The sequence below is a fragment of the Choloepus didactylus genome, chromosome 2, assembly GCF_015220235.1.
Source record: "Choloepus didactylus isolate mChoDid1 chromosome 2, mChoDid1.pri, whole genome shotgun sequence".
NCBI classification, from domain to species: Eukaryota; Metazoa; Chordata; class Mammalia; order Pilosa; family Megalonychidae; genus Choloepus; species Choloepus didactylus.
The window spans coordinates 33375256-33389091 of record NC_051308.1 but is presented as its reverse complement, the minus strand read 5'-3'; the positions used below and the strand labels follow the sequence as shown (position 1 = coordinate 33389091).

Genomic DNA, 13836 nt, shown 5'->3' with positions numbered 1-13836 from the left:
TAGAACGGCCAAAATGATATTGAATAAGAACAATGCTGGAGAATTACACTACATTATTTCATAATTTATTCTAAAGTTAAAGTAATCAATACAGTGTGGAACTGACAGACAAATCAATGGAACTGAAGAGAGTCCAGAAATAGACCCTCTGTTATGCTATCAACAGGTTCTGACAAAGAAATCAAACCAATGGGGGAAAGAAATTCTTCTCAACAAATGGTGCCGAATAACAGCAGGTCCACATAGGAAAAAAACGAACAACACCCACTTCACACCTAACACAAAAATTAATTTAAAATAGGTCATAAACCAAAATGTAAAAGTTAAAACTACAAAACTTTTAGAAGAAACAAAGGAATCTATCTATCTTTGTGATCTTGGGGTAGGCAAAGATTTCTTAGGGCACAGAAAGCAGTAACCATAAAAGAAAAAAAATCAATAAATTGGACTTCACCAAAATTAAAACTTTTGATCATCAAAAATAGTCATTAGTTAAACAAAAGGCAAGTCAGACAGAAGAGATTTGCCATACATATATCTAACGAAGGACATATCTAAACTACATTAAGAACTCTTACAATGCAATGAATAAGACAAATACAAATTAAAACCATACTGAGAAATTAAAATCAAATCAAATTAAAAATTAAAACCCACACCTATTAGAATGTGTAATTTTTAAAAAAGCTCTCATATACCACTGTGGGAATGCAAAATGATATAGCTGTTTTGGAAAACAATTTGGCAGTTTCTTACAAAGTTAAACACACATCTAACCATATGACCTAGCCATTCCATTCCTAGGTATTTACCCAAGAGAAATGAGAGCGCATATCTGTACACAGCAGCTGTTATTTGTAATAGCCCCAAACTGGAAACAATCTACAAGTCACCAAGAGGAGAGTGGATAAGCCCACTGTGATACACTTACACAAGTACTACTCCTCAGAAATATAAAAGAACTAACTAATGACACGAGACAACCTGGATGAACCTCACAGACCTTATGCCGAGCAAAAGAAGCCAGGCATAAGATAGGACACACTGTTCCACTGATGTGAAATTCTAAAACAGGCAAAATTAATCTATGGGGCTAGAAATCAGAACAGTGGTTACCTGGGTGGGTTGACTAGGAAAGGGCATAAGAGAACTTTCTGAGGAGACAAAAATGTCCATACCTTGATGGAGTGCATGTCATTTGTAGATATAGATTTGTCGAAACTCACAGAACTGTGTATTTAAGATCTGTGTATGTCAATGTCTGTAAATTATTTTTTAAATTCCAGGTAAAAGATTTAAAAACACATAACAAAAGCATGATACCAAAGATGCCATAACAGAGAAGACAGACATGACTACTCAAACATTTAGTCAAGACAAAACATCAATGTGGCAAAACATACAATAAAGGTAAAAAAAAAAAATGTCAAAATGTCATATTTGCAAAATGTGTAAGAAAGAATTAGAATCTTTTTCATTTCATTAAGAAAAAGACAAAAGAACCCAACAGAAAAATGGGGCAAGGACACAGACAAGTATGAAAGTAATACAAATGACTAATAGACACAGGACAATGCTCTATCTTGCTGGGAGCAAAATAAAAAGAAATGAAAATACTCAGTGATAGTGAGGAAGTGGAGAAATGGGTCTGTTAAATATAATGCTGGTACAAATGTAATGGATGCAACTTTCTGGAAGGCAATTTGGCAACTTAAAATTGTTTATCCCTTTAGCAGCAATTCCATTACTTGGAATTACAGAATCAACTGGACAATGTCCAAAGAGCTGGAAGTTTGTAGCAGCTCTATTTATAATATAGCTAAATGGTTACAAGCCTGGTCTCAAGAGCCAGACTGCCCGGATTTGAACCCTGGCTCAGCCATTTAACTCCTATATAACCTTGTAAAACCTTGGTTCAGTTCTTTAGCCTCTCTGTGCCTCAGTTTGCCCATCTGTAAAACCTGATAAAGATCGGTTGTAATGATTAAATTAATGTATGTCAAGTGCTTGTAACAGCGCATAGACCTAGGCAAGACCTCAATAAGTGAATACTATGCAGTTATTAAAAATAAGGATGGAAATCTGTAACTTTTAACCTGAAAAAAGGAAAATATTTGTAAGTCTAACAAATATGTAGGACAAGGTACCATTTCCGCAGGAAAGAAAAAAAAAACATACACACGTGAATCAATATTTGTATAGAAAAACTTTTGTAAGGAGACAACCCACAATGTTAATGAATGATAGCAATCTTCGGATTATAGGATCTTGAATAATTTAAATTTTCCAGATGTCTGAAAACATGTTAAATTAGGTTCTTTGGTTTAAGATAGTTTAACAAAAAACCCCCAAATTTACAGCAAAACTTTTATGCATTTTTGTGTTATAATTTGATACACACACACACCCCTATATAAATTTTAACTAGCTACAGTATATCTAGGTCTCGAAACCAACAAGCTTCACTATCCTGAGTACCAAAGCGAAAAAGGCCTCAGAGAAGAGACATTTTACACCAGTCCTTTGCTAAAACTGATGCACTCACTCTCCAGACCCTTACTCGGCAAATTTACATTTATTTACAATTCTGGTTTCTCAGTCTCCAGCGGATCTGAAGCAGCTGGAAGCAAACATACCCTGCCTGACACAAGGGTGGACAGATAAAGAAAACACAGTTAAGCATATGCACAGAGAGTACCCCAGAAACGATGGCTGGTGTTCCTTCTTATCAGTGCCATGGAGTCGTGAGGACAGGTTAAACTGGGGTCAGTACAATCAGTTTAGGAAGGCAGAGAAATGATAACGCAGTCCTTCAAAAAGTGAAGAAATTGTCACTTTTTGAAAGTTAAAGGCTACATTCCAAGCGCCTGTAAACAAACTATCGGGCACCACAACAGTGCTGGATCAACGTGGTGCTGTTGAAGTAACACTGCCACCACGCCCTCTACTCGCACGTGCCAGACAAGAAGCTTCGGTGTGGGAGTTGAATCCTCGCTGGCTCCCTCATTAGTACACACCCGTCACTCCGCCGGCCTCTGCAGTCTTCTTGACTTTCTGCTGGTCGTCCCACCGAATCTCGGAGAACCCATCTACTTCGACATCAGGGTGCCGGATGGTGTGGCCGACCTTCCAGAAGCAGGAGAAGTGGTACCAGTGTGGGACCTTTCCGTCGAACATGGGGGACTAGAAGGAAGCAATGCAGGGAAGCAGATGAGCCGTTAACCTACATCTTGACTCACTCAACACCTATCTCAACACCTTTCTGTATCTGGAAAATGAGGACAGCCTTGCCTATATTCTCCCTATCTCACGTGAAAAACTGCAAAGGGATTGAAAACAGCATCCCTTGTTCCACACTTCTCAAGATCTTCTCAGATTAGCTCCACAAACTGTTGCCTGCTTTTCCTGACCTATTCGCTTAGGAAGTGAAACATACTCAGTAGAATGGTGGCGTTTTAGAGAGCAGAGCTCTGTCCCATGTACCTCTTATCCCCACGCCTTTCCATTTCAGGGACATGACTTCCCTCATGCCATAGTGGAATGCACAGAAGATCTTCTGTTCTATGTCAAGACCCCATTGCATCTGACTGGGAAAGGCCAGACAACTGGTACATTCAGGCCTGGACTCAAAGTGCCTCAGTGACCCAGAAAGAGCTCTTTAAGGGCCTTTGCAGATACGAATAATGAGAACAAGTCCCAGATAATGAGCAAGGCAGAGAAAATGTGTCAGAATGCGTCAAGCTCACAGCAGCTACAAGCGTGCATGGAATGAATTAACTTACAGGAGGGCAGAATGAAAGAGAACAGTTCAGAGGAAGCAAGCTAGATGGGGCAGCTGTAAGAAATTCCCCAGACCTGTACCGAAACTGGCAGCTTGCTTTCTGGCCTTTACTAAGCACCATTTCCTGGGTACAGGAACTTACAAGTCCAGCCGTACAGGAAAGGTGGTGATTTCCTGTCTCACAGTGTTTTTATCCCCCCTTTGATGTTTCACAGTCAAATTGGCACTGACTTAACAGCATTGGACTTTTCATTGTGACGGTGTCAGGTTCATGCTCCCAGGCAAATCAACAGTGACGGTGATGGGGAAGAGAAAGAGAAGGGGAAGACACCGACGGTTACTTGGTCCCCAGTGCCCTCCACAAGCCATCATGTGTAACCCCGCAACCAGCCTTTTGGGTGAAAACCATCACCCCCACTTTACAAGCGGAGACAGTGGAGCTGAAAGTCGTTCAGCATGAATTTGAATCTGATGCCACAGTTCTTTCCACTACACTGCTCGGCAGGAGGAACTGCCCCATTTAACACTAACAAACTGTGCTCTGACTGAAGGGAGGCCCCCCAAACATCTATATTTACAGAACATGAAGCTAAATGGCATGCATATGTCAAAAAAATATTAAAATCACATTAACACTAAATATTATGCAGAACTTTCAAGATGGAGTTGTGTGTGGGGATGGGAGAAAAATTCTGGATAAGCAAAGACAAGGCACCCCAACTATCCCTCTCCCAATCCATGAATGGTCTTTTCTGGATGCAAGGTTAAGCGGAGGCACTTCCAAGACTCCTCGGCATCAACCCTCCACCTGGGTTTACAGTAGTATGAGCTGTTCACAAGCTCCCCATCCAGGTACTAAAGAGCTCATATCAAACATCACACCCTCAGGTCACGCAGGTAAGAATGAAATGTGTGTGATTATTTCATCAATGTCTGTGTTCTGCACTGGGCTATTTTCTCCCTAAGGGGGTAAGATACCTGTCTTATTAGCATCTGGCAACACCTGCTCATGAAGTGTTTGTTGAATGCCCCAAGGCTGGAGAGAAGAAGGAAGAATGCGGAAGCACTGCTGTGGAAAAGATGATCCCTCCAAACCGGACAACAAAGGACACTTCTGAGAGTGGACTCATGTTCTGGCTTTCAAACTTTCCACCAGATTTCATCGAGGCAGCACGTGTAGATGCAGAACAGAAGCATCTAGCCACCACATCCTGACATGTGTGGTGGCCTGACTGCTTTTCGTGCCTTGAAACCCCTGGTCTACCCCTCCTCTGCAATGCCTGAGGGTTACCCTCACGCAGGAGGGTCCGTGGCTCAGTGGCTCTGCCCCATACTGGAACCCCTGGCTGTGGCGCCTCTTCCTGGCTCAGGCAGGAGCCCCCTTAAACCTTGATCTGGGTGCTGCGTCCCTGACCACTGGCACACTGCAGGGCCCTGGAGAGGGCTGCCCAAATACAGTCCGTCTGGGGTGTGCACTCGCAGCACAAGAGCTGAGACTGCATGGACCCCATCCTCCTAAAGAGTAATGAAGCCCATGCTAAAGCAAGGCTCTAACCCAAGACTCAGGACCAAGCAGGAAAAGGCAAAAGGGCACTAGATCAAAGTCATAAAATTACCGCCTCCATCCGTGTGGTAGAGGAGGCTCAGAAAAGTTGCAGAATATTCATCCATTTACTCAGCAACACCTACTAAGCATCTACAGTACCAGGGTTACAGAGTCGAGGGGCTGAGACCAGGTCTGCACAGGGTCCTCACCCAGTCACCTGCCCCGCCTAACTCGCAGGGCTCACAGGGTCAAGAACTCACTGGCCCACCACAGCCTTGAGGCTCCCCAGGCTGGAAGGCCCAGTATCGCCCTTCAGGCAACAAAGCATCAGGTATTTGATAAGCAGGGAACAATCCTCCCATACAAATGTTAAGAGAAGGTATTTATAGCCAAGCACTGAGAAGAATGGCTTCTTTCTTTCTGGCCTTTAACCAGCTCAGCCTGCAGAAAGAGGAACTTGAAATTCTGAATTAAGACTCAAGTCCACAAAGGAAACACCACTACCCACCCCCAATTACCATCACAGAAAAACTACATTTACTTTTAAGAGGGCATTTCTTTTACCTAACCTAGTATGCCTAAAGAGGGCCCAGAATGCTACAGTTTAACTGAAACCGAGTAATTCAAGTATACTTCCTCAGGGAAGCCTTCCCGGACTCCTCTACAGAGCCAACTTTCCTCTCTTCCTCAATGGTCTGGACTTGCTGCAACACACTGGCTGTACTTAGATTTTCTCTCTGTCCTTCTCACTACAAAAGGGACCTCTCTGACTGTCTGGTGAAGCTTATGGGCATCCCTTGGTGGGAATAACATTTTCAAAGCATAATAAAATGCATAGGTTCATAAGGGAAAACAATTCTATTAAGGTAATCATCAAAACATTTAAAAAGTAATCTGAGGTGGGGGGATGCAAAAGGTAGCGAAATACAGCTTCAGTGGCTGAGTGATTTCAAATGGAGTCGAGAGGTCACTCTGCTGGACATTCTTATGCACCATATTGTAACACTTTTTAGGTTTTAATACATTGGAATAGCTAGAAGTAAATATCTGAAACCACCAAACTCCAACCCAGTAGCCCTGACTCTTGAAGATGATTGTATAACAATGTAGATTACAAGGGGTGACAATGTGATTGTGAAAACCTTGTGAATTGCACTCCCTTTATCCAGTGTATGGATGGATGAGTAGATAAATGGGGACAAAAACTAAATGAAAAATAGGATGGGATGGGGAGGGATGATTTGGGTGTTCTTTTTTATTTTTATTTTTTATTCTGAATCTTTCTGGTATAAGGAAAATGTTAAAAAATAGATAGGGGTGATGAATGCACAACTATATGATGGTCCTGTGAACAGCTGATTGTACACCATGAATGACTGTAGGGTATGTGAATAAATCTCAATAAAACTGAATTTTAAAAAAAGTAATTTGAGGCTATAGTAATGCATGACCTCTAAAGCATTATATAACAAGATCTAGTACCTAGTCTAATAACTACGGCAAATTTGAAGCAACAATGAGAGTAAATGATATTTTAGAAATTTCCAACAACTAGTGATATGAAAGTATTTGTAATTACTAGTGGTGAAATAAATCACAGGTACTGTTCATATGCCTTTACTTTACTGCTTACATTCATAACTGGGGAAAATAATAAATTTTATCTAGAGGTTAGTGAAAACAGCTGTAAATTCAGACTTCTTGAATTCCATCCACCATTTCACAGAGAACTTAGGTCATGAACCCAGGCAGGAGAGGGAACTTCACAAGAGCAGATTCCCCATATATTTGGGGAAAAGTTCAAAGCCCCTTAGTGGTACATCCTGGTCTCTGAATCACAGGCCCTGTCTCCTTCTCTATCCTCATTTTCCATCCCCCACTTCTGTAAATGACTCCTAATCCAGCACTCACATTAGCTGGGACCTCCTGGGTTCCCCTCCCGGGCACACCATGTTTAGTGCACAGCTCCATCAGTTAGCATCCACCCCTGTAATGCTTGTTCACCAGTCGTATCGTATTTCCTTTAACTAACTGCAAGCTCCCAAGGGCAGAGTTTGTCTTTGTGTCCCTAGTACCTAAAACAGTGCCTGGAACTTAACAGGTGCTCAAAAAATGTTTACTGAATGAAAAAGTACAGTGTGCCCTGAGGATATCAAGATAACTAGATAACCTAAGTACTGACACTTGGCACCAACTCCATAAATATCTACTATCCCCCTCGCTTCCACCCTCTAAGTACTGAAAATTCAGTGAGGGCTATTTGATTGTTCCTAAAACACATTCCTGTCTCACTAACAGAGACTGAGAATCAAGAATTACCTTGACACTAAAACCTAAGCTTGGGTAATCGACAGCTTTAAGTGGGAGAAGGGGAGGGCCTGGGCAGGTGAGAACCAGAACTACATAGGCATACATCAGCAAACCGCAAGATGGAGGAGGCAGGAACCCCCCTCCATTTGGCAAGAGCCTTCAGACATACGGCCTCATAGTTCACTCTCAATACCATCACTCTCAATACCATCCATCTCAGAAGTCTTAGGGAGGATCGGAGGGGGATCCCCAACCTGTCAAAAAGCCCAGATGAGGAATTCTGGGAGCCAATTTATTCAACCCATATGGCTGCAAAGTCATCAAGAGGGCAGCCTGGGAAGTTTGGGGAAAATGCTATTTTAAAACATAAACGAGGACAAAACGGAATGCACTATACAGAAATGACACCGACTTTGTATAGTTCTGCATAATTTTTAAAAAATGAGGGTAAGCGGGTGTTAAAATGATGGTCAAAAATAGGTGTTAAAAACAATCCCCACAAGCCAGTCACCACCATCAACGTAGAACAAAAATCTTCCAGCACAAGGTAAGTCAAAAGCAGATTGGTTTAAAATGATCATGCACACCTCCCCACCCCACCCCCAAAGCGAGTGGCTTTAAATAACAAGAACTCCTCCACCACCCAAAAGTAAGAATAGAAGCGGCTCCTTATTTTTAAAATGCAAAAGGCATCAACAGCTACAGATCCTATTTCCTGAATTTTTCCTGCAAGATCAGCAAAACCTTCCGGGGGTCCACCGGGCGGGCCACACACTGCATAGGGAACTGCAGCAGCAGCGCCCACAGGCCCCAGCTGGCGGCTCCGAGCGGCCCGGGCCCAGTTGGCTCCTCCCGGCAAGCCCTCCGCAGTCATTTCTGCTTCACCGCCAACCCTCCTCCAATTCTTCACTTTAACAAGGCGGGGGCTGCAACTGAGTGCTGTGCCCCGAGGGAGGGGCCTGCACCGCGGCACTGGTCCCCGCTCGATACAAAGCGGCCCGCGCCGCCCCGTGCCGCGACGGACGCCTGGGCTCCGGGCCCTTCCCGCCCGCACCTGCACCATGATGGCCATCCGGAGAGAGTCCTTGGGGATGCTATCGCCGCATTTCTTGCAGGAGGCGCGCCCGCTCTTAGCGTACTCGACCCTGTAGAGCTTGTCCGAAGACTCCGCCATCCTCCCCCTTGTGCCGTTGCAACTCCTTGGGACCACGCTACCACCACCGGCTGCCTCTGCCTCGTCCGCCACGCGCGCACGCCCGCCCACCCGCTCTCCGCAGGCACCCGAGCACCCAGAGCCGTCGCCGAGCTCGCCGCGCCGACCACCCCCGCTCCCGGATAGATTGCTGATGCCTGGCCGCGGGAACGCCCCCGGCGCACGCGTGCACGGCGCGGAGCTGGCGGCGCGCACGCGCACGCCCTCTGCCAGCCGCGAGGAGCGAGGCTTCCTCTGGCGCCCGGGGCGGTGTTTCCTGGGCGTCTGCGGCTGCGCAGATGGGTGTAGCCTCGCGGGGGTGCTGCGGGCTGGGAAAAGTTAGACTGCGTTTAGTAGCCGCTTGAAGGGTTAGTTGCCGCCTGTTTAACCATGTAGTCACCAGGAAGGCTTATTTGCCCTCACAACTCCCCTAACTCTACTTCCCAACCCCTTTTTCTGAGTTTCCTCTCTTCTCTGCGCTCAGCCGAGTCTGCAAGGCGCAGGGCTGGCTCAGGAATGTGGTTTATCTACTGAAGGCTGGACCCTATGTGGAAAGTTAACCCGGACTGACCCTGGGTAGAGGTTCTAACTGGAGTCCACAGACCGTTGGGATAGAATGCTAACTGAAATTTAGCATTTCCCCCATTATGAATTTTACATGCACAGATACAGATCCTAGGAGTATTAGCAGTACCCGTGACTTCTTCACCAATAGTCGTAGGATTTCATATCACTTTACAGTTCGAGATTACTCAAAGTATTAAGCTAAAAATATTGTTGCTGTAGTTATTAGACCTGTTGCTACTAGATCTTGTTCTTTAGTTTAGAACTATATTTTACTTAGTAACCAAATTAAAAGCATGCCACCCATCTACCCATTTTTGATAGCATTCTGGTCCCTTTCTGGCTCCCACGTGCTCTGCCCAAGAAATGTAGATAATACCTATGTCTGTTCAGCAGGCTAAATGCAATGTTGCAGCTATGACCAGACATACTTGCCCCTTGTCTCTCTGGTAGAGCAAGTATGAGTTGGCTCCAGGCACCCTCAGCTCTGGTGCTCATAACCCACCATCAGTAGGGCAGGCTGATGTAGCAGAGAGAGAGATAACATTGTGGAACCCTGGGTTCAGTGTGTACGATTCTTCCACCCAGCCTGTACTCTGTCCTCTCTGTGCTATCCACTGCATCTCTTCCCCTTGCTTTAAACTATGTGTTTTAAACTGATTAGGTAAACTGTGTAATTCAAGCATCTTTATTTGGTCTGCGAGGTTTCTGTTTTGTGTCTTCTGGGATAGCTTCCCTGATAGTGTATCTAGAGGCTACCATTGCATTAAGGTGATTTCCTACACAAAATTTATTTGGAGAAGGGGCTGGTAGGCTTCACTGGATGGCCAAAGGGGTCCTGAGTGTGCACATGCACAAACAAGTTAAGAATTTTTGCCCTAGAACACTAAGGAGAGCCAACTTTCCCAACACTCTCCTGTCTCCTTTACTGCCTCTCATGCCTTGGTGAAGAGGAAAGCAGCAGGATTAGAAAGCTTCTAGAAAGGTGTTTAACTGCACCATGGATGACCGAGCTGCCCTAGCCTCCCTGTTCTGGATCCCTGGCAGAATTGCATGTCCTGGCCTTGTCTACCTGGGCTGTCATCCAGGGAAGCTGAAACATGTTTTTGATTGCAGGGGGAGGGGGGAGGGGACAGGTTCAGTTGTGAGAGTTTGAGGCTTCCCACTGCAGGGGATATCCATGAACAAGGCATGGCCTCTACCCTCAAGCTTATAGCTGATCTATAGGAAAGGGCCTAAAAGGGTGGGGGAAAAAAAAAAAAAGCAAGCAGCAGTATTTGTATTCGTCTTCTGCCTTTGGTGGAGGATTGATCCTACAGCTTATAGGGCTAGAGGTCTGGAGAAGATCCCTCCAAAGGGGAAAGGAAGGATAAGATGGGGTGGGATGGGATGTGGTTTAAAAGATGAACTGAGTAAGAAGAGCCTTGAGAGATGCGTCACAGATGTTGTATCATGTGACCCATCCCTGTGACTCTGCACATCTTCAGTAAAACATTAAAAGCCACGATATACCTGTTGTATAGAAGTCTGTGAAGGTGAGTTTGTTATAAAGTTGATGTGGGACCGAAACTGAGCTGGCCCAAGCAGCCATCTGGACCACCATCAAGAGGCTCACTCATTAATATGGAAGGCAAAGCAAGGAAGTGTTACCAGACCAAGGTGGTAGATTCTTTGCCCAAGGTGCTCAAATGACCAATTCCTGAGACACTGGTTTCAAAGAGAGAAAGAGTTTATTGCTAGGCATGAAGCAGGAGAGCAGATGGCCTATCAGCCCAAAAATCTGTCTCCCCAAACTGCAGTAATTCTGATAGTTTTAGAGTATTAAAAGGTGGGCAGGTTTTAGGATAATGAGCACAATGGCCCCAGATGATGTAATTAGTGGTGATCTAATTGAGCATGCACAGATTGATTACATGGTTAGAACTTATGTAAGAAAATGGCAGCCTTAATATGATGACAGATGTGAATTTTAGTATTATAATGAGGTACAGGTGACTTGTAGGTTAAAGTCTAAGCTACTATGCACGTCAGGCTCCATTTTGGTTAGATCCGGCTTCGATTATCAAGATAATGTTGGACTTAGGATGGGTTGGTTCTGGGCTGACCTCTAATCATTAATAAACATTAGAGGCTGTCTTTAGTGATCATAAGACTCTATAAAGTCAAAAAACCGAATAAAATGCATACAAGTGAAGGTTAGTCACAAGATTTTACAATCACAAGGGCACAAGATAAAAAAGTCTGTACAATCATTATCAGAGATCAAGGCAGCTGGCTTACAGTTCAGAGATTTCAGGTATTTCTCTCTGTCTACTCTAATATACTAGAAAGCAAAAAAGGAATATCTATATAATGATTCAGTAATCATAATCACCCCCTAAATCCTAACTTCTTGGTTACAGAAGGTCCCACAACAGGCTTCTGGAATGGAGGGGAGCAGGGAGAGAACAAGTCTGGGGTGTGCATGTGTGTAGCGCACATTGTTGGTTGTCAAGAAATAGCCATTTACTGCCTCCCATCCCTTTTCCTTTCTCACAGGACTCTGATTTTGTTCAGGTATCAATTTTCCAGCAAGTGTCAGGAGAAGTACCTAACCCCAGCCCTGGAGGAGGAACCTGGGTTCATCTGAGAGCAAATGCCAGTGACTGCATGGATGTGAGGAGATTTACGGGCTGCTTCTGGGAAATGTGTTCCTCCTAAAATGGAGCTCTTGGGGAGGAAGTGCTGGGTGGCGTCTGAGATGCCTGGGGCCATGGTGGCCATCTTGGGGGAGCAGTGAAATGTGTACCCACAGCTGCACTGTCTCTTGGCACCTCCCAAGACGCCTCGCAGAATCCCTGAGCCCAAACAGCGTTGTTGGTGGTGTGTGTTCATGTATGTGTGTGTGAGAGAGGCAGAGACAGGGACTGACAGACTGAGGTCAACGGGATTTATTGTGGTTTCCTGTTTGTAAAACGAAGCACCGAAAAACAAACAAACAAAAAAACAAACCAAAAAATGAAACGGCACAGGCATAAATAGAATCAAGTGAAAGCCTTCCTTCCTCACCCCCTCCCCATACCCACACCCCAGAGGGGATCAATCTTTATAGTTTGTCCTATATCCAGCCGGATTCTTTCATTAAACTTTATACCCACAGTGTCTGAGATCACATTATATACATATTGTCCTTAAAGTGATTCTTCCTTAATATCGCAGTTATCTATTTTTGTCAGAATGTATAGGACACACAATTCCTTTTAAAAAGTGCATGCAATTTCATAATGTGGATGTGCTATACATTTTTTGTTTGCTTGTAGGGATGATAACATAATTTACATTTATTTTATCTACCTTGAGTTTTCATATTTTACATGTGATACACAAATGCATCCTTTCTGTAAAAGCTCAAGACTTGGCTGTCCAATATGTAGCCACTAGTCACATGTGGCTATTGAGCACTTGAAATGCGATAGTTTGAATTCAGATATGCTGTGAGTTTACAGTGCACACTGGATTTCAAACACCTAGTATGAAAAAAAAAAGTAAAATATCTCATAATTAGTTTATATTGACCCCATATGGAAATGATAATATTTTGGATATGTTGGGTTGCATAAAATATACTATTAAAATTAATTTCACCTGTTTTTTTAATGTTTTCATGTGGCTAATAGAAAATTTAAAAATATATACATCTTGCATTATTTTTATATTGGGAAGCATGGATTTTTTTTCTTCATCTTCCATTTTTTTAAATTGCAATATATTCATATAGCCTACAATCATCCAAAGTGTATATAGTCAACTATTAACAGTACCATCATATAGTTGTGCATTCATCACCACAATCAATGTTTGAACATTTTCATTACTTCTAAAAAAATAAAAATGAGAATAAAAATTAAAGTAAAAAAGAACACCTGACACATCCATCACCCCCTATTATTCATTTAATTTTTGTCCCCATTTTTCTATTCATCTGTCCATATACTGGATAAAGGGAGTGTGAGCCACAAGGTTTTCACAATCACACAGTCACACCATGTAAGCTATATAGTTATACAATCATCTTGTATATGAATCAAAGCTACTGGGTTGCAGTTCAACAGTTTTAGGTATTTACTTCTAGCTATTCCAAAACACTAAAAGCTACAAAGGAATACCTATATAATGCATAAGAATAACCTCCAGAATGACCTCTCGACTCCATTTGAAATCTCTCAGCCCCTGAAACTTTATTATTTTTTTAAATTTAATTTTATTTTGATTGTTCGCACACCATACAATTATCCAAACATCCAAGGTGTACAATCAATTGCCCACAGTACCATCATACAGCTGTGCATCCATCACCACAATTAATTTTTTTTCAATTTTTAGAACATTTTCATTACTCCGGAAAAGAAATATAGACAAAAAAAGGAAAGTTAAATCCTCCCATACTCCTAACCACCCCCCGTC

General features: G+C 43.3%; 1 protein-coding gene across 1 annotated transcript in view; it reads right to left on the bottom strand.

The window, feature by feature from the left end:
* Positions 1-8934, bottom strand: part of PARP1 (poly(ADP-ribose) polymerase 1) — a 41854-nt gene extending 32920 nt beyond the window's left edge. Inside the window, exons 1-2 of the mRNA XM_037822772.1 lie at positions 8692-8934; positions 3018-3183 (exon numbers count right to left, since the gene is read on the bottom strand). Of these exons, the coding sequence (XP_037678700.1) occupies positions 3018-3183; positions 8692-8811 (286 nt within the window). The 5' untranslated portion in view covers positions 8812-8934. The remainder of the gene's footprint in view (positions 1-3017; positions 3184-8691) is intronic.
* Between the last annotated feature and the right edge of the window lie 4902 nt (positions 8935-13836).